At 38.1% G+C, this 23,232-nt stretch overlaps 1 protein-coding gene across 8 annotated transcripts in view; it reads left to right on the top strand.

The window, feature by feature from the left end:
* The window catches only part of AXDND1 (axonemal dynein light chain domain containing 1), an 89,268-nt gene that overhangs the window by 37,532 nt on the left and 28,504 nt on the right, over positions 1–23,232 (top strand). For 5 of the 8 annotated variants that reach the window (XM_084977805.1, XM_021063737.2, XM_084977803.1 and 2 more), the window contains 9 exons: positions 2,939–3,059; positions 4,798–4,899; positions 5,717–5,880; positions 8,069–8,144; positions 9,268–9,502; positions 10,729–10,930; positions 12,627–12,720; positions 20,065–20,264; positions 21,205–21,301. In XM_084977805.1, coding sequence (XP_084833931.1) covers positions 2,939–3,059; positions 4,798–4,899; positions 5,717–5,880; positions 8,069–8,144; positions 9,268–9,502; positions 10,729–10,930; positions 12,627–12,720; positions 20,065–20,264; positions 21,205–21,301 — 1,291 coding nt within the window. The remainder of the gene's footprint in view (positions 1–2,938; positions 3,060–4,797; positions 4,900–5,716; positions 5,881–8,068; positions 8,145–9,267; positions 9,503–10,728; positions 10,931–12,626; positions 12,721–20,064; positions 20,265–21,204; positions 21,302–23,232) is intronic. The other 3 variants (XM_084977800.1, XM_084977802.1, XR_014816355.1) reach the window with 2 other exon arrangements.

Below are 23,232 nucleotides of genomic sequence, written 5' to 3' on the forward strand. Positions count from 1 at the left end.
CTTTTTGCTCTTTCTTGGGCCGCTCCTGCGGCACATGGAGGTTCCCAGGCTAGGGGTGTAATCGGAGCTGTAGCTGCCAGCCTACACCAGAGCCACAGCAACGCGGGATCCGAGCCGCGTCTGCAGCCTACACCACAGCTCACGGCAACGCTGGATCGTTAACCCACTGAGCAAGGGCAGGGATTGAACCCGCAACCTCATGGTTCCTAGTCGGATTCGTTAACCACAGTGCCACGACGGGAACTCTGATAATACTTTTTTTCTTTCTTTCTTTCTTTTTTCTTTTTTTTTTTTTTTTTGCCATCCCACAGCATATGGAGTTCCTGAGCCCACGATCAGATCCAAGAAGCAGTTTTGACTGATGCTGCAGGTCTGGCAACATCAGATCCTTAATCCACTGGGCGAGGCCAAGTATCAAACCTGTGTCCTGGTGCTCCAGAGGCATTGTCAACCCCATTGTGCCACAGTGGGAACTCTAATATTTTTTTTAAACTAATTATTTTGTTGAAAATTTGGAAAATGTAGAAGCATATCAATAAGAAAATAAAGAACATTCATAATTCTTTCTTTTAGAGTTAACTACTATTAATATTTCACTTTATTTGCTTTTTAGTGGCATATGGAAGTTCCCTGGCTAGGGGTCAAATTGGAGCTGCAGCTGCTGGCCTACACCACAGCCACAGCAATGCAGGAGCTGAGCTGCGTTTGTGACCTACACCACAGCTCATGGCTGTGCAGGATCCCTAACCCACTGAGCAAGGCCAGGGATTGAACCCACATCCTCATGGATACTAGTCGGTTTTGTTTCTGCTGAGCCACTCTGGGAACTCCTACTATTAATATTTTAATATATTTTTCTTTTATATACATATTTTTAATAAAAATGAGATCAAACTAAATAAATGCTATTATCATTTGGGTTTTCTTATTTTATGTTGTACACACATTTATTTTTTTCCTATGTTTCAGAATATTAAGAACATGATCTTGAGTTCCCGTTGTGGCACAGTGGAAACAAATCCGACTAGTATCCATGAGGATGTGGGTTTGACTCCTGGCTTTGCTCAGTGGGTTGGGATCTGGCATCGCCGTGGGCTATGGTGTAGGTTGAAGACATGGTTTGGATCCTATATTGCTGCGGCTGTGGCTTAGGCTGCCAGCTACAGCTCCGATTTGACCCCTAGCCTGGGAACTTCCATGTTTTGTGGGTGTGGCCATGAAAAGCAAAGCAAAACAAAACAAAAACATGGTATTTAATTAGCTACAGGGTATTTTCTTCATAGAGCTACATTATGTATTTTATTTGGCCAATCACTTGTTGTTGGACATTAAGGTTGTTTCTGAATTTTTTCTTTTGTTATTATAAACAAGGGTCAGTAACGCCCTTTTTAAAATTGAGGTCTTTCAGGGAGTTCCCATTGTGGCTCAGCAGAAATGAGTCTGGCTAGCATCCATGAGGATGCAGGTTCCATCCCTGACCTTGATCAGTGGGGATCCTGTGTTGCCATGGGCTGGGGTGTAGGTCACAGACGTGGCTTGGATCCTACATTGCTGTGGCTGTGGCGTAGGCCGTTAGCTGCGGCTCCTGTTCAGCCCCTAGCCTGGGAGCCTCCATGTGCTGTGGGTGCGGCCCTAAAAATACAAAAGACATAAATAAATAAATAAATAAATACATAAATAAAATTGAGGTCTTTCAGATAGTAAGGTACATAATTCTTAAGGTTGTAGCTTATTGAAATTTTATACATATATTTATCTATGTGCTACCTAGGGTGATTAATTTTTTCTCAGTTTTTTTTTTTTTTAACAAGTGAAAGCCTCTAAATAGAATAAGCTTTAAGAATTGATGTTGGTGGTTCATGGCTTTCACCAAAATTAGAAGAATTTTATGTCATTGACCTTTAACTCTTACAGAAAAGTTAGTATTACTTAGGAGGAAGTGCTTCAAAAGGATTATGAAAGGCTACCAGTTACTTTACAACTTCTGTGTTTGCATTTAATCTCAGAAAGGCTTTTAATTCTCGGAGTTCCCATCATGGCTCAGTGGTTAACAAATCCGACTAGGAATCATGAGGTTGTAGGTTCGATCCCTGGCCTTGCTCAGGGGGTTAAGGATCCAGCGTTGCCGTGAACTGTGGTGTAGGTCACAGACGTGGCTTGGATACCATGTTGCTCTGGCTGTGGCGTAGGTCGGTGGCTGCAGCTCCAATTCGACCCCTAGCCTGGGAACCTCCATAGGCTGTGACTGCGGCCCTAAAAAAAAAGCAAAAAAAAAAAAAATCTTTTAATTCTAAAAGAAACTTCAGTGTAAGTTAGAAGGAAAAGTATATTCTGGTAGGCATGAAGAAAAATGGTTTAAGAAAAAAAATTATATTTAAGCTTTTGATTGGTACAGAATTTCTTTAAATCTTATACTAATTACATATTAAAATTTAAAAATATAGTGGCTCACAATTCTTGGTCTTTGTGCCATTGTACCTTTTTAATAAAGAATTCTGAATTCTATGACATAAAAGTCTAAAAGCAGCTATATTACTGCTACTTGTATTCTAAATTTTTCATTAATATAGTGTTATACCATTAGAATGCCATTGTATAATTTATTCTAGTAAATAAAGAATATGATGAAAAGTGTTTGGAGCAGGGAATGATATATTGAACCTTTTACTTTAAGACCTTTGTTAGATTTATAAACGAAACGTGAATGTTTTATCTTCTTTTTCATTGTATATTAGTTTTACTAATATATCGAGCAATTATACCATAATTACTCTATGATGAGTTTTAAAGATGTAAAACTTATACCATAATTACTCTATGATGAGTTTTAAAGCTTTAAAACTTATTTTAAAACAAAGCTATTTTCTAAAATGCTTATTTTAGAACAAAGTTATTTTTAATAGGTATTTATGTAGCTGTTTATTAATTTTTCTTTCAGAATTGTAGAAGAATATCATGACTTATATACATTACAAAGAGGAAGAATGGAGAGTGATATTAAACAATTAATGATGGAAAGAGATGTCTGGAGCTCAGCCACATATGACTTGTCCATAAAGGTTAATTCATCTGAAATCAAAATTTCTTTTTTTCTTTTCTTTTTTTTTTTTTGTCTTTTTAGGGCCACACCCATGACACATGGAGATTCCAAGGCTAGGGGTCAAATTGGAGTTGCAGCCACCGCCTATTCCACAGTCACAGCAATGCCAGATCCAAGCTGCATCTGCAATCTACACCACAGCTCATGGCAACGCTGGATCCTTAACCCACTGAGCAAGGCCAAGGATCAAACCCACATCCTCATGGATGCTAGTCATGTTTGTTAACCGCTGAGCCAGGACAGGAACTCCCAAAATTTCTTTTTTTGACTGAATAAAGTTTCATTTTACAATTGTCAATAATCTAGATAGAAAATTAAAAGATGAAGATTTATATTTAATTGATGAATAATGCAGCTATTCTATTATGGGCCTTGAAAAAAAGTTAAAATTTTTCTTTGTTTCTTCTCTATTGCCCAATTAAGGGATCTTTTTTCTTTTTTTCCATTAGAACCTATGAAGTATGAGCAGGAATTCTTTTTCTGTTGCATATGAACGTGTTTCAACTTTATACTGTTAATAAACTAAGAAAAACTTTTTTTTAAAAACATAGTCTAAGCATATTAAGATCATTAGATAACTTACTTTGGTTCTATTGCCTTGGTACCCAGTATGACAACCGTATTGAAACATGGCAGCCTGTGGACCATTCTAGTGATGCTCTAGGAAAGTAGCAAAGTTGAACAATATTCTGTTTTTCTAAAATGTTTACTGGTTGGGTGCCTGATTTCACATCTGAGACTTATAGTATTAACAGCAAATTATGACCCTCTGCAGATTCATTTTTTGTCCTGTTTTCCTCTGGAATGGTCAGATATCATCTAGGACACAAATATTCCGTTCTGATGATTTTTTTTTTTTTTTTGGTCTTTTTCTAAGGCCACATCTGTGGCATATGGAGTTTCCCAGGCTAGGGGTTTAATTGGAGCTGAAGCCACTGGCCTACGCCACAGCCACAGCAGCACAGGATCTGAGCCAAGTCTGCAACCTACACCACAGCTCATGGCAACGCCAGATCCTTAACCCGCTGAGCGAGGCTAGGAATCGAACCTGCAACCTCATGGTTCCTAGTCGGATTTGTTAACCACTGAGCCACGACAGGAACTCCCATTCTGATGAATTTTTAAAGGGATATTGTTGGGAGTTTCGTCGTGGCATAGTGGTTAAGGATTTGGCATTGTCGCTGCTATGGTGCAGGTTCAGTACCTGACCCGAGAACTTCCACATGCCATGGGTTCTGCCAAAAAAAAAAAAAAAGAAGAAAGAAAGGAAATAGTTATTTTTTTCATAAAAAACTATGTTATGATATATAATGGGTTTACTAATGTTTAAGTGAATTAAATGTATTTTAAATCATCTCAGTTTTAATTTCCAATGCAATAAATAATAATAGATATAATCCATATAAACAAAAGCTTTTTGGAGTTCTCTGTAATTTTTTAGAGTGTACAGATGTTTTGAGATAAAATCGTTTGAGATCCTCTGTTATATACTGTATTCAATTTCGTTCCAGTTCAGTAATTTTAGAAAACATGAATTTGTGATTCAAATTAGTTCATGACTTAAATAAGAAATTGTGATTGAATTGATGATGCACTGAAAAAATTGATATGTGATATTGGTTTAGGTTTAGTTTACTATATATCATAGTGGTTTGTTAATGTTTTAGGTTCCTAATTTTTGTACTTTTTAAAAATAGGTAATTGAAAGAAATAAAATCATATTGGCTAAAAGACTTTACCTCAATGAAAAAGGCTGGAGTAAATATGCTAAGCATTTCATCATATTGCTGTCAACTAAGGTAAAGCTCAGTTCACCTAAGTCTGTTACGGGTTGAGACTATAAGACACCTTTGTTAATTTATAGATTAAATTTTAAATATAGTTTAATATTTGTGCTTTATTGTGGGAAGAATGAAAAATCCAAGGAAAAGCAAATAAAGTCTCTTTTTTATGTTTGTCTTCTATCCTAATTAGAGCTATTTAAGCAATTTAATAACATCGTACATGTTACAGAGTTATAGTGCTTAAACAAAAATAGAGCTGTGTTCATTGAAATAGTTGCATTATTGATGCATTCTATGCATTTTTATGGGAAAAAACAGTGAGCCTACCAGGTTGAAAAAGAAGGACATGGCATTTAGTATGTTTCTAGAACCAAAGCATTTACACTGGCCATTTCATTTAATTCTGATAACAATCCTGTGGGATATAGATTAGGGTCTTTATTTTATGCATAAGAAAAATTAATCTTGAGTTAAATAACATCCCCCAAGTTTAGCTAGCCAGTGAATGGCAGGGGTTTACTTTTTGTAGTTTGGCTTTGAAATTCCTCCTCTTTCCAGTTGCTGTACTGCCTGCCACATCCTATGAGGAAATTGGCTCATGTTGCAAAGGAGAAAATCTTGTTCCTAATACTCTTTTTACTGTGGAAAATTCACCACCAAAGGAACTGTGTAATTGTGTCACTGATACTTTGCAGGAGGAGTATCTTTTCAAGTTTTGGATTTATTTTCTATGAATGTCTCTCATATTATTAATAATGGCCTGGTGTATGGTAGTAAATGTTTGTTACATGAATAAATTAATAAGTGGTTTAATTCCATGCATTTTGTCCAGGATACTGCAGACCTTGCACTGTTGCAGAAATTGACACAGAAGTGGAGAAACTTGGTTAATAAATTTAAACAAGAAGTGGAACAAAATGAAGAGTCTGTAAAGAAGACCTTGCAAAGCATTAAGGATGGCCTTGTCAAATGGCAGCACTTCTTCAGAAATGATAGGTGGGTCTCTAAGAAACTTGTTTTTCTGGTTATACTACATCATGTTTGATAACTCAGTTCAGTTCTTCCTCTCACTCTTTTTCTCTATCTCTCTTACCTTGTAATTACTTTGACATTGATTTTGGCAAGGTAATCTGCTGTCATTGCAAGGACACAGTCCTGCAGGGGCTTGAATAGGAATATCTAGTTCTTTTTTTTTGCTTTTTTAGGGCCGCACCCTCAGCATATGGAAGTTCCCAGGCTAGGGGTCGACGTGGAGCTACAGCTGCTGGTCTACGCCACGGCCACAGCAGCACGGGATCTGAGCCGCATCTGCGAACTGCACCACAGCTCATGGCAACTCTGGACCCTTAACCCACTGAGCGAGGAGAGTATCTAGTTCTAATCATTTCCAATCATCTTATCCCTCTACCCAACTGCTGCTGCCTCCATTTAAGTCCAACTCTTTTTATCTTTTCTTTCCTCTCTTTTTGTTTTTTTATTTATTTTTTATTTTTTTTGTCTTTTGTCCTTTTAGGGCTGCACCTGCAGCATATGGAGGTTCCCAGGCTAGGGGTTAGATTGGAACTGTAGCTGCCAGTCTACACCACAGCCACAGCAACACAGGATCCGAACCGCATCTTCGCCCTTTACCTCAGCTCACCGTAATGCCGGATCCTTAACCCACTGAGCGGGGCTAGGGATTGAACCCACATCCTCATGGATCCTAGTTGGGTTTGTTAACCACTGAGCCATGATGGGAACTCCTCCTCTCTTTTTATTTTATTTTATGTATTTATTTTTTTTGTCTTTTCTAGGGCCGCATCCGCTGCATATGGAGGTTCCCAGGCTAGGGGTCAAATCAGAGCTGTAGCTGCTGGTCTATGCCAGAGCCACAGTATTGCAGGACTTGGAGCCGCGTCTTCGACCTACACCATAACTCACGGCAATGCCGGATCCTTAACCCATTGAGCAAGGCCAGGGGTCGAACCCCCAACCTCATGGTTCCTAGTCGGATTCGTTAACCACAGCGCCACGACGGGAACTCCATCCTCCTCTCTTTTTAAAAATCAATTTATGAAGGTCCCTGTGGTGCAGTGGGTTAAAGATCTGACATTGTCACTGTAGCATCTCAGGTCACTGCTGTGGTGACGATTCTATCCCTGGCCTGGGAATTTTCACATGCCATGGACACAGCCAAAAAAAAAAAAAAAAAAAAAAAAAAAAAATTTAAGTCATATTATTGCTTTTGGCAAACTTGAATATCAGGATCCATTTGCAAGGTCTGTAGCATAGGGCAGGTGCAAAGATGTGGAATCAGTGGCTGGCACTTACAAGGGTTGGATTGGACATTATTTATGCTTTGTAACAGTTAGAAAACTGACAATAGAAGAGGCTGCTTATAAAGTATTTAAGTGGAGGCTGGATGACTAAATCACAGCCAAGGTTAGTGGGAATTTATCTATACTTTGAATGCAGGCTGGACCCTGCGATTTCTACAAATTTATTTTTTAAATTTAAAGATGCTTTCTCTGTTGAGAAATCACATTTAGGTACCATTCCCATCTCAAATTGAGAACAGTGGCCTCAGTTTTTCATCCTCTGAGAAGTTTCCCAATTAGTAGATTTGGAAGGTGTGGGAGCTGAAGTGGTACATTTTCCAGGCTGGTTGCTGTGCCATTGCCCGCTCTGCCAATTGTTGATTCTGCTGGGAGGGGAGCACAGGTGGCAGTGGTTCTTTTCTTTTCTCCTCAAGAACTTCTTTACCAAGAGCTTTCTTCATGTGATACTTCCAAAGATATTAAAGGAAATGCTTTCTTACCAGAAGGTGGGGCTCCTGAGCTAACTGTTGGGTCTTGATTATTCTTTGGGCTTCCTCTCTATTTACATATTGTTTTGGCAGCTGTGTTCAACAGGAGTTACTCTTATGATGACCTAATTTTGAATGCGAAGGACTCAGAGACCACCTTTTTAATACTTTCATGGCCTCTGACCCTGTAACTTGCTTACTCAGGTCTGATTTTGGTCTGAATTTATATTTATAAATTTCAAGATGAATGCCCAAGAGTGAGAGGCTGAACCTAGAAGGCATTACTGGGAGATCATTGGTGAGAAACATAACATTAGTTGTTATATATGAGTGGATTCATAATTTTCTTTGTTTATATCTTATTCTGAGGCCATGTTCTTGCTGTTTTTCCTTTTTTAGTGGAAAAAACATTTTATCCCCTAATAAAGAAAATGTATCTGAATCAGTTGTTCTAGACTTCAAACAGTGGCTAGAGGTAAGACTTTCTAATAAACAATCGGTAACCAAAATGCTGTCTGTAAACTTGCCACTCCTCACTCCTCACTGAGTCACATTTCATTCTTTGAAAATGCCAGACTAAGTCTTATAAAAGACAAAGAAGCATCAGGACTACAGGGGCTTTTTAAAAATACTCTTGGAGTTCCCATTGTGGCGCAGTGGTTAACGAATCCGATTAGGAACCATGAAGTTGAGGGTTCAATCCCTGGCCTTGCTCAGTGGGTTAAGGATCTGGCGTTGCCGTGAGCTGTGGTGTGGGTCCAGACTTGGCTCAGACCCCTAGCCTGGGAACCTCCATGTGCCTCAAGGAGCAGCTCAAGAAAAGGCGAAAAAGAGTTCCCATCGTGGTGCAGTGGTTAACAAATCTGACGAGGAACCATGAGGTTTCAGGTTCGATCCCTGGCCTTGCTCAGTGATCGATTTATTAGACTTCAGGTTAGACAAACAAAAACCTATACAATCTAGGAATTTTCATGGGAATCATGTAAACAGAAATGTTACATCCTACCAAAGCAAATAGTAATTAAACATCCTCTGCTCTCTGAGACTTAATGCTTGTCGATTTTTTTTTTTTAACCTACATAGGATCTAATATAATTATTTTCATCCTGGGGAGTTCCCGTCATGGCTCAGTGGTTAACGAATCCAACTAGGAACCATGAGGGTGTGGGTTCAATCCCTGGCCTTGCTCAGTGGGTTAAGGATCTGGCATTGCCCTGAGCTGTGGTGTAGGTTGCAGACGTGGCTCAGATCCCACATTGCTGTGGCTCTGGCATAGGCCAGCAGCTACAGCTCCAAATAGACCCCTAGCCTGGGAACCTCCATATGCCGCGGGAGCAGCCCTAGAAAAGGCAAAAAGACAAAAAAAAAAAAAAAAGTTATTTTCATCCTGGTATACTATGGGTTGGTTATATAGAGTATCAAAATTAATTTAAATTCACTTTAATTTTGATAATAAAATGTGTGTCATATAAAGGAATGGTATGAAAAATAACAATAGGATATGTAATTTCAAAATAATTGGGAGTCACCTGAATAGACTTTGATGAAATCATTAGTGAATAATGTGCTAATTTCCTCATCTCTCTTTCACTCTCTAGATACTGACTGAAGACAATGACAAGTTTTTTGGGGATCTTCTAGTGTCAAAATATGATTCTCTAAACATCATTAAGCATTTACAGGAAAACTGGGCAGATATTGGGCTTGGGATATTTAATCGCCATAAAAGTATGGAGGGGAAGATACCATCAGAGCAGAAGCACATGGAGGAAATTATGAAAAGCATAGCAAGACTCTACAAAGAATTTGAAATAAGAATAAATGGTGATAATGGTAAAAAAAAATGATAATGATAATTAGATGGCTTGACAGCATAAAGCATTTTATTTTATTTTTTGATTTTTTTTTAGGGTGCACCTGCAGCATATGGAAGTTCCCAGGCTAGGTGTCAAATCAGAGCTACAACTGCCTGCCTGCACCATAGCCACAGCCACACAGAATCTGAGCTGTATTTGTGACCTACACCACAGCTTACAGCAATGCCAGATCCTTAACCCACTGAGTGGGGCCAGGGATTGAACCCACATCCTCATGGATACTAGTCAGGTTCATTCATTACTGCTGAGACAAGACGGGAACTCACCATAAAGCATTTTAATAGTAATTATTCTTTTCAATACATTTAATATTTAAAATCAATAATATAATTTTAAAAATCAAGCAAAATAAGGCACCGAGCATTACACACAATACAATTCATTCATCTATAGTATACGATTTGATGAATTTTAGTATATTTACGGTCGTATGCAACCAGGTGGTAAATGGTTTAAAGTAAATGAGGAAGTCAAAATGATGAATGAGAGTGAAATTAATAAATCATTTTGAATAGTCCTAAAAGATTCAAGTTTACTGATGAAGGCAGTGAAAATATTTTTATCAAGGACAAGACAATGTTTGCTTTTTAATTATTTCTCTTTATGTGTCTCTGAGATGGGAGCATTTTCATTTCTTAAATGCAAATTGACATTAGACTAAGATATAGAGAGGGTATTTTGCCATGCTCTTACAGGTAATCAGTCAAAGATTAGGATCTAGACTTGATCTTTATTCAACCAAAACAAACGTCATGTAAACCTGGAAAATGACCTAAAACATGACTCAAGAACTATGTCTCTTCTTGTTTCTGTTACTAACTATCTTATAATCACCAAGAAACTGTTTTTCATCCTTGTCTTAATAGGATGACTCACTGACCTTTAACAGAAAATTTTAGTTCATAGTTTCTGGGTGTAATTCATTTCAGTCTCAGCTGAGAAGACAGAGTAAAAACTGTCGTCATAGAAATAGTCCATCAGTCAGAAAGGCACTGATTACAGTGTTTATTCACTAAATATATATTTAGGAACTACAGTTTGTAAGATTCTCCGCTAATTAAGCTGTAGGATAATAAGAAAAAGAAAAAAGATATGCCCCTGCCCATTAGATTTCATAACTTACTACAGAAATAGTAGACTTAGAAATACTTCTAAAAGTTAATGCTTTTCTCACTTTTCTAGGTCTCTCTAAAATTCTTCCAAGTTTGATTAGTTCTCTTGAATTCTGTTCTTTGAAGCTGGGAAGCCTTGCGGAGGTTCCTGAAATGCTTCTTGAGGAATGGGACAGACTTAATGAAAAAATTGATGAGATGAAATCTCAGTTGGATGTATTGTTAAACATTATTGGTGCTGTCCCACAGTACATAGATGTGGACTCTGGCTTGTAAGTTCCTATAGCTCTCTGCTGGGTGGGAGAAGGGAATCCCCACTTCTCAGCTGCATTTTCTCATACCCAGTCCCAGCAATGGGTATTTGGGGTCAGATAAGAAACCATAACATCCTATTCCTCCCAGGAAGAAAGCCCTCTAACTGGGAGCTGGAGGGCGAAGGAGTCCTGCATTCTTTTTTTTTTTTTTTCCAGGGTGACACCCGCAGCATATGTAAGTTCCCATGTTAGGGTCTGAATTGGCGCTGTAGCTGCTGGCTGTGAACTGAAGTTGGCACTCGCCATCAGCCTCTACGTGGGTTAAATCATGAGGCACTACAGCTGCTGATCCGCGGCACCCCCTGAGCAGAGCTCTGTGCTCTGGGGAAACTGGAAGAACAGGTCTTCAGATAGTCAGAGATTTTTAGGAAGAGAATTTATGTGCCCAGCTCTTGCATCTCCTCATGTCTCGAATAACACGAAAGCCCTTCGTGGTGATGTCTCCTCCTTGTGACTCGTAGTAACCCTCACGAGCCTAGCAACAAACTTTTATAAAGTGTGTGCATGGCTGCACGCACTTCCCCCTCACCTTTATTGTATATACTGATATTCTTTCCCCCTGCCTCTCTGGGGAGGCATTTCACCGTCCTCTGCGAATGCCGACACCTCCAAGGGTGAGAGCCTGGGTCCTCCTACAGGTTGTGAAAACTCAGGATACTGGCCCCATAGCTGAGGTGCATATTAAAGGAATGATTTCAGTGAGCCCAGCCCTCTTCTGTTCCTGCTACCTCCCCTTTGCTACAAAAGCTCCTATATATCCTTGCTCCTCCCTCACCGCCTCGGAATGGTTTCTCAGGGCTACCTGAGATGCTGTCCCCCGGGCTTAAGTCCTGATTTCCCCCCAAATAAAGTTTAACTCTCAGCTTTCAGGTTCTGCATTTTTTTAAGTCAGCACAACCTACACTACAGCCATAGCAACACCAGATCCCAGCTGCCTCTGCAGCCTATACCGAAGCTCAGGGCCACTGGATCCTTAACCCACTGAGCAAGGCCAGGGATGGAACCCCCGTCCTCATGGACACTCGGGTTTGTTTCCACCGAACCACAGTGGGAACTCCTGGGAGTCCTGTATTCAGTCTAGAGTGGAGTTTCTGCCTCACTGAGCTGAGAAGGCGAGGAGTCAAATTCTATAGACTCTTGCCTTTTGTCCTGAATCTTCATAAATTGTGTTGAATAGATGCTTCTTCAGCTGTCCTTAGAACCATTTCCAGAGGCTTTCAGTGGTTTGGTTGGTTGTTTGTTTGTTTTAAGTAATTTTCACTAGTTTCGCTGGGGAATGGGTGACCTTTTCTCCTCACACTGTCATGTTGGAATTTGATCTCTTGAGAGGTTTTAAATTCATTCTCACTCTGTAGCCTCAGTGGTTCTAGAAGTGAATGGGAAGGGTGTGAGTGTGAGTTTTTATCGCGTGGACCAAACACTGAAAATAAGATCTACATTCCCCAAGTGCATTATACCACTGGCTACCTACCTGGGGTTAGGAAGGCTGTCAGGGAGTAAGCCATTCATTCCACTAGGTAATTCGAGGCTTTGATTCACCTTTCTCTGAATTCTTAAAACAGTTGTCAACCCCTAAGTTTACTAGGCTCAGGCAAATAAAACTTTTATCTGATGGCTACTTTCATACCTTTTTTGGACTTGCTTTTTCCTTCAGGGTACTCCAAGCACATGTATCTAACGCGATTCAACAGTGGCTTTTGAAGATAAGCAATGAGATTAACAACGGTAACATGGAACTTCAGCGCCAAGTATGTACTTGCAGGAATTTGTTAAATTGTTTTTCGCCTTAACTGGGGCTTTTCTTCAAGGAAAAACAAAGTCATGCCAATCCAATTGAAGCAGAAGGTTGGGAGGGCAGAATGGGTCCTAATGTAATTACTCAAATAATTTTCAGTAGATTTAAAAAAAAAATTTTTTTATTGGAGTATATATAATTGATTTTCAATGTGTTAATTTCTGCCATATAGCAAAGTGATTCAGTTTTATATATATATATGTTCTTTTTCATTAGGTTTATCACAAGCTATTGACTATAGAGTTTCCTGTGCTCTATAGTTGGACATTATTGTTTATCAATTCTATATATAATAGTTCACATCTGCTAATTCCAAATTCCCACTCCATCCCTCCCCCACCCCACCTTTCCCTCGGCAACTACAAGTGTGCTCTCTCTGTGAGTCTGTTTCTGTTTCAGAGATATGTTCATTTATGTCATATTGTAGATTCCACGTATCATATGGTTTTTGTTTTTCTCTTTCTGACTTACTTCACTTAGCATAGTAATCTCTAGGTCCGTCCCTGTTGCTGCAAATGGCATTATTTCATTCTTTTTTTATGGCTGAGTAATAAAATGTGTCTATCTATCTATATCCATCTATCTGTCTATACACAAATATATACACACACCCACACACACACCACATCTTCTTTATCCATTCATCTGTCAGTGAACGTTAGGCTGTTTTCATATCTTGGCTAATGTGAATAGTCCTGCTGTGAACATAGGTGTGCATGTATCTTTTTGGATTATAGTTTTGTCTGGATATGCCCAGGAGTGGGATTACTGGATCATATGGCAATCCTTTTTTTTTTTTTTTTTTTGTCTTTTTTTTTTTTTTTGCCATTTCTTGGGCCGCTCCCACGGCATATAGAGGTTCCCAGGCTAGGGGTCTAATCCGAGCTGAGCTGCCAGCCTACGCCAGAGCCACAGCAACATGGGATCCAAGCCGCGTCTGCGACCTGCACCACAGCTCACGGCAACACCGGATTATTAACCCACTGAGCAAGGGCAGGGACTGAACCCGCAACCTCATGGTTCCTAGTCGGATTCGTTAACCACTGCGCCACGACGGGAACTCCGGCAATTCTATTTTTAGTTTTTTGAGGAACCTCCATACTGTTTTCCACAGTGGCTGCACCAAATTACATTCCTTTCCATGGATTTCTAAATGTGGTATGTTCCTGCCTCTGGAATGAAGTTTCAGAGATGATCAAACGTTTTTGAGTTTTAATTATTATCTTTATCCTTTATTCAATATACTGAAACTTTTTCCTTACGTAACCTTAATCATTTTAAGAATTCATCTTGGTGCCCCTGACTGGCTAAAGGGATGACAGAAGCCTGTTTCTAGGAGGAGAGGGCTACAATACTATTGGTCTGTAGTTATTAGAAAAAATAAGAGAATTGTCCTGCAATTCCGAAGAACAACCTGTAGACTTCTTAACTAGCACAACATGAAATAATAATTTCCAAAGGATATCTTGATTTATTCTATTTAGTTCTACCTCTAGTCTTATAGTTAAATTTACAGACGAGTATTACAAGTAAACAATATGTGAGTATTTGATCTTACAAAATAGATTAAATTAATATAGGGTTTTTTTGTTTTGTTTTGTTTTTTGGTCTTTTTAGGGCTGTACCTGCAGCATATGGAAATTCCCAGGCTACGGGTAGAATTGGAGATGTAGCTGCTGGGCCTACACAACAGACACAGCAACTCGGGATCCAAGCTGCATCTTCGACCTATACCACAGCTCACGGCAACACTGGATCCTTAACCCACTGAGCGAGGTCAGGGATTGAACCCGAGTCCTCATGGATCCTAGTTGGCTTCGTTAACCACTGAGCCACGATGGGAACTCCTAATTAGTTTTAGTATTGCTTAAATTAGGAATTTAAAATGCATAGATCATCATGTCATATGGACATATTACTTATGAAAAATTATCTTGAAATTTATGTGCATGTTGTAAACATAGAGATACTAAGAGTTGAGGAGCAAATATATTAAGACTGGAAGTATGAATCCGGCGATCCCCAGGCTTGGGAAAAAATTCTATGATTTAGAAAACAACCAAAATTGAGGAAAATGGGGTTGGCATATGCACATTGTGGTATATGGAATGACTGGCCGACGGGGACCGGCTGAATAATACAGGGAACTAGGCCCAATGTTCTGTGATAATCTGTATGGATAAAGAATCTGAAAAAGAGTGGATGTGTATACATGTAAAGCTGAATCACGGTTGTACAGCAGAAATTATCACAACATTGTAAATCAACTATACTTCAGTAAAACTTTAAAAAATGAAAAAAAAAAAGAAGAAAAAGTGTAGCAGAATGCCTGTCACATAGTGGGACTCAATAAATATTTTTTGAATGGAGTAAGGAAAATTATTCTGGCATTGTTGGTGTTCTATAGTGTTGCTATATTAACCCCTTCTTTGGTAAAGTACTCAGTTTACCATTGGGAATTATCTCCAAAGAATAAGATTTTTAATTTTTAATGTTATGGAATTCAGTTTTTATAATACAGAACTATTGGAAAGTTTCTTTATATGCTTCTTGTATTTTATATACTTCTCCATTTTAACACTGTAGGATTATAATGTAATTAAACTGCAAGATTATAAATTCCTCAAGGACCTGTGTATATTCATGTTAACTGGTATAAGTATTTAAAAATGGGAAAGTTGGTTTTTTTTTTAATCTTTTTTTCACCCACCATTCATTTTCCTTTCTGATCTATTTTCTTACTAACAGGGTTTTAAATTTTTGTGTTTTTTTTATTTTTTATACTTTATGCCTTTACTCCATCTAATCTGTATTGCTTGGCAATATAAAACAGTGATTTTCAAAAAAAAATTTTTTTTGGCCACACCCACAGCATATAGAAATTCCTGGCCCATGACTCAAACCCGCGCCGCAGCAGCAGTCCAAGCCACTGCAGTGACAGTGCCGGATCCTTAACCCATTGCTCCACAGGAGAACTCCTCCTATTCAAATATTTCTTAAAATGTACCTCTGTCAGCAAAAAAATCTTTGAGTGAATTATATCTAACTTACCGTTTCTAACTTCTATGAAAGAATTACTCTATTGCCCTTGTTTTGTACATTGTAAAATATACACAAGTAGTCAAAAGAGAGGAAATGAACAGTATTTTAAACTAATGTTTAATAATGGTTAAAGAAACCGGTGTGATTGAGCAGACTTTATAATTTTCTATCATTTCAGGTTGATACTTAGTGATAAAGCCATTTGAAGGTTGCTTCCAAGTTCCATTTACTTTAATACTTGTTAAGGACTGTCATTGTTGAAATAATAGCTCACAAAGAATCAAAACTGAAGAAGTGCATTATTGGCTGTATTCATTAAATAACAATACTCATTTTCCAGTTCTATCAAGCTGTTATGTAAAGATTTAAAAAAATTGATTAGTAAATATGTCCATCTACCATTATGTCAGTCAGTTGTTCTTATAAACATTAGGCAGTGTAGCATTTCTTTATTCCAACAAAAGATTCCAACCAATTGAAATACTTTATTCGTAAGATTTTGAAACAATTAGAAACTTACTTTCAGATTTTCAGGTTTATAAATTTGAATTTTAAAAAGAGAGCTATGTGTTGTATTCAGGAGTGAAATCACACCAAGATGGAAATCCTTCCAACTATCCATTTTCAAAATCACCTTCCAATAACATAATTTTTTTTATTCATTGTTAACCATCAATTATATTTTGAAAGGACAAATTAGCTGTCATTTTTTTTTTCACATAAACTAGGAGATGGCTAAGTTGCTACTTACCATCCCTAAGAAGTTTAGTAAATTTAGAAAAAATCTTTTTATAAAAGAGAAACTGTTACTCATCTTAACATTTTTCTGGAGTTCCCGTTGTGGTTCAGTGGTTAACCAATCCGACTAGGAACCATGAGGTTGTGGGTTCAATCCCTGACCTTGCTCAGTGGGTTAAGGATCCGGCGTTGCCATGAACCGTAGTGTAGGTCGCAGATGTGGCTTGGATCCCACATTGCTGTGGCTCTGGTGCAGGCCAGCAGCTACAGCTCCAAATAGACCCATAGCCTGGGAACCTCCATATGCTGCGGGAGCGGTCCTAGAAAAGGCAAAAAGACAAAAAAAAACCCATGTTTTTCTTAAGAATTTTTTTATCAGAATCACAATAAATCTATGGTTTATTATAAAAATTATTTTAATGAAAGAAAATGATTACATATCTTTGTGAAAGTGAAAGATATTTTTCTGTGTTTAATTTGATTCTAATTTTAAATTCACCAATGACCTATTGCATGACCTTGATTCTACCATTTAATCTCTCTACTATAACTTTGTTTTTTATTTTTTATAATGATTTTTATTTTTTCCATCTAATGTAACTTTGAAATGAAGATAATAAATTTCTATTTATTTTATTGGGATAGTCTAAGGATTTACTAATATTTTATGTAAATAAAATGAGTTCTTCCAGTGACAATATCATCCAGGCCACTGGTATGAAAAAAATAATTTAGGGACTTCACTAATTCTCTAAAAGGAATTAATTTAACTGAGAAGCAGCAGGGGCTTAACTAGTGGGGGAAATATCTTTGACTTCTGTAAGAATCTAGTAGGATTTTTAAACTCTTTCTCAGGAAGAGTTGCCTTTACCTGATGTGTTAGTTCAGGTATAAAAATACACTAGTTAAGATTGTTTTAGGTCATTTTCAACCTTTCCTTTTGAGGTGGGAAGTTTGGGTTTTATTTTATTTTATTTATTTTTTTAGTGCCGCACCGCAGCATATGGAGGTTCCCAGGCTAGGGGTTGAATTAGAGCTGCAGCTGCCAGCCTACACCACAGCCACAGCAATGCTGGATCTTTAACCCACTGAGCAAGGCCAGGGATTGAACCTGCGTCCTCATCGATGCTAGTCAGATTTATTTCCACTGAGCCACTATTGGAACTCCAGGTTCGGGTTTTAGTACAAGGATAGACTGCCAAGCTTTATTTATTTATTTATTTATTCACTCATTCATGCATTCTTTTCATGGTTGTACCTGCGGCATATGGAAGTTCCCAGCTTAGGGGTCGAATCGGAGCTGCAGCTATAGGCCTGCACCACAGCCATAGCAATGGCAGCACCAGATCCAAGCCGCACCTCCAACCTACACTGCACCTTGCAGCAATGCTGGATCCTTAACCCACTGAGTGAGGCCAGGCCAGGGATCGAACGCGCATCCTCAGGGATACTAGTCAGGTTTGTTACTGCTGAGCCACAATGGGAACTCCTCAACAAACGTTGACTTCCTCCCAGCTAAGTGCTGTGTGTGATTTGAAGGATAAAATGATGGTCCATGCTTTGAAGAGACTCACAGACTAAATGAGGAGACAGATATGCAAACAGTTACGATAGAGACATGTACAAAGTACTATAGAAACATGGGATAAGGAGTAAATTAAAGCCAGTGGAAGTTAAAAAGTATTTTCAGAGTTGATCATATTTAAGCCACTTAGGAGCTCAGCAGAGAAAGGCGGTGGGATATTGAAGAGAAGGTGTCGACATTCACATCTCATAAAGTTTTTTGCATCTTATTTCTGAGACCCAGCTTTAGCAAATGCCATTTGCAGATTCCCAAACTTTCTCTGTTCTCATTGCCTTTTGTGCTCCAGTATTTTCACACTCCTAAGCCGAAAAAAAAAAAAAAAAAAAACCAAAAAACCCACACAGTTCATTTTTACATAGGTAGGTTCAAACAACATACTAAATGTCCTAAACATTAGTAACTTTTAAATAAGTTACACATGTTAAAATAGTTAAACAAGCAGGCCATTGGGCTGGGGTAGCTCCAGTGCCTTTGGTAGCCTGTGTAAACAAACTAAGAAAATGAAACTCAAGAACAACAAATTCTAAACTGTCAACTAGATCTCGAATATGAAAAAAATGAAACTCAGGAACGCTATCATAATAGCCAAATAACTATATTTTCCTAAATAACGCAAACATTAAAGTTACAGCTTTAATTGCTTTGCTTCAGTGTCTTGTCTATAGAAATCTCTGTCTTAACTCCTGCCCACAGGGAGCTTCTAACCATTTTTCAGTTTTGGCACTGCCTGATGGAAATTAGTGTTTGCTCAAGAAACTTTGTAAAATTTGTGTCTCAGTTTAACTTCATTGAAAGAAAAAACTTTTAATTAATTATAAATTGAAGTATATTGACTTATTAGTTTTAGGTATACAACATAGTGATTATATATTTTTGTACATTGCAAAATGGTCACTGTGATAAATTCAGTTACCATTTGTCACCAAAGTATTACAATATTATTGACTGAATCCCCTATGCTATACATTACATCTCATGATTTATTTGTTTTATAACTAGGAGGTTTTTTGTTTGTTTGTTTGTTTGTTTGTTTTTTAGGGCTGCACCCGCAGCACATGGAGGTTCCCAGGCTAGAGGTCAAATTGGAGCTACAGCTGCCAGCCTGTGCCACAGCCACAGCAACACAGGATCCAAGCTGCGTCTTCGACCTCCACCACAGCTCACTGCAACGCCAGACGGATCCTTAACCCACTGAGCGAGGTCAGGAATCTCCAACCTGCAACCTCATGGTTCCTAGTCAGATTCATTTCCGTTGCGCCATGGCGGGAACTCCCAATAACTAGGAGTTTTTCCCTCTTAATCTCCCTTGCCTATTTTACTTATCTTCTCATCTCACCTTTAAAAAATCCTTTATTCTCATTTAATCAGAATTATTTACCAATGTAATGTATGTGCTTTTGATCCGTACAACCTCTCCAGCCTTGAAATCAGAGGACATCTCCATCCTCATTTCCAGAACTGCCTTAATTTTCACACAGTAATAGTTTTTACCCTGCAACTGCAATCAAACCAGCTTTCAGAGATAGGATGTCATCACAAGTGGTATAGTGTAAGGTTGAAACTGTGAACCACTTCATATTCATCCTGTGTTTGGCAGTTGACACATATAAGTACTGTTTCCTTTAAGAATTTAAAATCCCTTGGTATCCTTGAGTGTTCCTTGTGAAGCCCTGGGATGCCTGGTGCACATTTGTGGAAACGGCGGCCCTAATTGATTAATACCCTTGACCAGGCTAAAGAAGAGGAAGAGGATAGAGGATAGCAAAAGAAAATAAGGTTACATTAGTTGAGTAGTGATGATTTGATTTCATTAAGAATGATAGTTTGTTGAAAATTGGACGCGGGTATGACAAGTCCTATGTTTAAATTTATGTGTCTTTTACTGTTTAATTTCTTTTAAATGGGTCATTTATATAGTAATTTTTTTAACAGATGGATGAATTGCATATACCCATGATCCAGTGGATGGTAAATTTGCTTATTTTAATGGTACCTGACTTTCCTGATCCAGACACTGTCATAAAGTTGGAGGAGAAAAGTGCTGAACAACGTGACCTAGGAATTGCAAAGCTAGAGCTAGATGCAATTGCCCTGACGAAAAAGTTGTCTCAGTACTCCAGCTACTTGAGCAGGTGAAACTATCTGGTTATTTTATTACTGCCCTTTTGAAGATTAAATGTGACATAAAGCAGAAGAGGAATTGGCAATTAAGTAGTAGCAATAAGGGATTGTTTTAAAATCTTGAAAGAAAGGCTAGTTCAGTTTTTAAACAGCTTCAACCCTGTTGGAATATGAGATTTTGTTGTTTCCTCAATGTTTCTAAAATTCTTTTGAAAACAGTGTTAGCATTGGCAGGCTGGGAATTGTGTATATATGTGGGCTGAGAAGTGAAAAACTGAAACAAGCCACTTACTTGCATAAGTAAATTGCATCTTGCATTTTTGCACATACCATGGGGAGCATATTATGAAGAAGCTTGTAGTTTCCTCTGTAATTCCATGCAAAGCTGAGTGTATCCTTTTATATGTTTCACTACACACCAACCAATAAACATCTCTTAAAACAAAAAGTGGGAAAAAAAAGTGAAAAAAAACTTCTATCTGAAAAACTAGAAGATTCTTGTCAAAGAGAACATCTATAAAGTTGTAATTTATTATCTAGAAAGCATTCTGTCACTATGCTTCAAATTCAGTAAGTAGCTTTTACAGTCTAGCCAATTTCCCCTTCATTTCCATTCAGTGTTACCAGTGGTCAAGAGTGGTGGGAATGGGGAGTTCCCTCGTGGTGCAGTGGGTTAAGGATCCTGCATTGTCACTTAGTGGTCCGGGTCACTGGTGTGGCACAGGTTTGATCCTGGAAATTTCCACCCACGAGTGAGGCAAAAAAAAAAAAAAAAAAAGGTGGGAATGGAGGGGAGGAAGAAGAGAAACTGAGCAACAGATGGAGTATTCTCTGGTGAGTCAGTAACTTAATTATTATGGTAAACTTCCACTGTATCTGGATTTAAAACACTTAGAAGAGGAACCCACAATAAAAAGTTCATGTTCTGTATGTGCACTTTTTCCCCCCCAGTTGTTGCAAAGACATGGTAGCAGCTATGACACCGAGTAAAGCAAGTCACTCAGGAAAACATCCTAGCAAGGAGCTTAATGACCTGGATGAGATGAAGGTAATAATTCTGTATACCCCTTGTTTTGTGTGTTTTAAGCAGACTTTTTAGGTTTAAATGATGTACCACAATGGTGCATATTTAAATGTGCAATTTGATAATTTCTCAAATGTACATACACCTGTAAAATAATCGCTATGATTAAAAAGGAACATATCCAACAAAGTTTCCTTGTATCCCTTTATAATCTCTCCTTGCAGTCTCATCCCATTCCAAGGCAATGTCTGATCCACTAACACCAAAGATTATTTTTCATTTTTTAGAGTTTATATAAATAGAATCATACAGAATGTGTACTTTTCTTGTCTGACTTAGAAATATACACTGATTTGTCTGAATACAGTGGTGGTTTGTTACCACTGAGCACAATGGGAACTCCTTGTTGACTTGTTAATGATGGGAATTCCGACTGGTATGAGGTGGTACCTCATTGTAGTTTTGATTTGTATTTCTCAGATGTTGCGCATATTTTCATGTGCCTACCGGCCATCTGGATGTCTTTGAAGAAATATCTGTTTAGGTCTTCTGCCCATTTTGTGATTGGGTTGTTTGTTTTTTTGTTGTTCAACTGTATGAGCTGTTTGTATATTTTGGAGACTAGGCCCTTGTTAGTTACATCGTTTGCAAAGATTTTATCCCATTCTGTGTGTGTGGTTTTTTTTTTTTTTTTTGGTTTCCCTTGTTGTACAAAAAGTTTTGAATTTAATGAGGTCCTGTTTTTTGTGTTTGTTTTTATTTGTTGTTGTTTTGTCTTTTTGCCTTTTCTAGGGCTGCTCCTGTGGCATATGGAAGTTCTTAGGCTAGGGGTCTAATCGGAGCTGTAGCCACTGGCCTGTGCTACAGCCAGAGCAATGTGGGATCTGAGCCACGTCTGCCACCTACACCATAGCTCACAGCAACACCGGATCCTTAACCCACTGAACAAGGCCAGGGATCGAACCAGCAACCTCATGGTTCCTAGTTGGATTCGTTAACCACTGAGCCACGATGGGAACTCCTATTTTTGTTTCTATTGTCATTTTTTTAGGAGATGGATCAAACAAGATGTTGCTCTAATTTATGCCAAGAGTGTTCTGCCTATGTTTTCCTCTAGGAGTTTTATAATATCCAGTCTTATATTTAGGTCTTTAACCCATTTTGAGTTTATTTTTATGTATGATGTTAGAGAGTGTTCTAATTTCATTCTTTTACATGTAGGTGCCCAGTTTTTCCAGCCCCACTATAAAAGAGTCTCTCTTTCTTCCCGTATGTTCTTGCCTCCTTTGTCATAGATTAGTTGACCATAGGTGCTTGGGTTTTTTTCTGGGCTTTCTATCCTATTCCATTGATCTATAGTTCTGCTTTTATGCCAGTTCCATACTGTTTTGATAACTGTAGCTTTGTGGTATATTCTGAAGTCAGGGAGCCTGATTTCTTCAGTTCTCTTTTTCTTTTTTCAATATTGCTTTGGCTATTCAAGGTCTTTTGTGTTTCAATACAAATTTTAAATATTTTATTCTAGTTCTGTGAAGAATGTCATTGGTTATTTGATAGAGATTGTATTGAATCTGTAGACTGCCTTGGGTGGTATAGTCATTTTGACAGTATTGATTCTTCCTATCCAAGAACATGGTATATCTTTCCATCTGTTTGTGTCATCTTTGATTTCTTTTATCAGTGTCTTATAGCTTTTAGAGTAAGATCTTTTGTCTCTTTAGGTTGCTTTATTCCTTATCATTGATTTTTAAAGTATATTGATTTCATACCCTGTGATCTTGCTAAACTCACTATTCCTGCTAAGATGTTTTATTTTTTTCAGATTCCTTAGAATTTTCTTTGTAAATAATTATATCATCTGCTGATAGGGGCAGTTTTATTTCTTCCTTTCTAATCTATATGCCTTTAATTTCTTTTTCTTGCCATTATACTAACTAGACTCTTCAGTACCAGAT

The sequence above is a fragment of the Sus scrofa genome, chromosome 9 (assembly GCF_054392235.1).
Source record: "Sus scrofa isolate SSC_HxYL_T2T_F1_AM1 chromosome 9, Sscrofa_HxYL_maternal_Yorkshire_Landrace_v2.0, whole genome shotgun sequence".
Taxonomy (NCBI): domain Eukaryota; kingdom Metazoa; phylum Chordata; class Mammalia; order Artiodactyla; family Suidae; genus Sus; species Sus scrofa.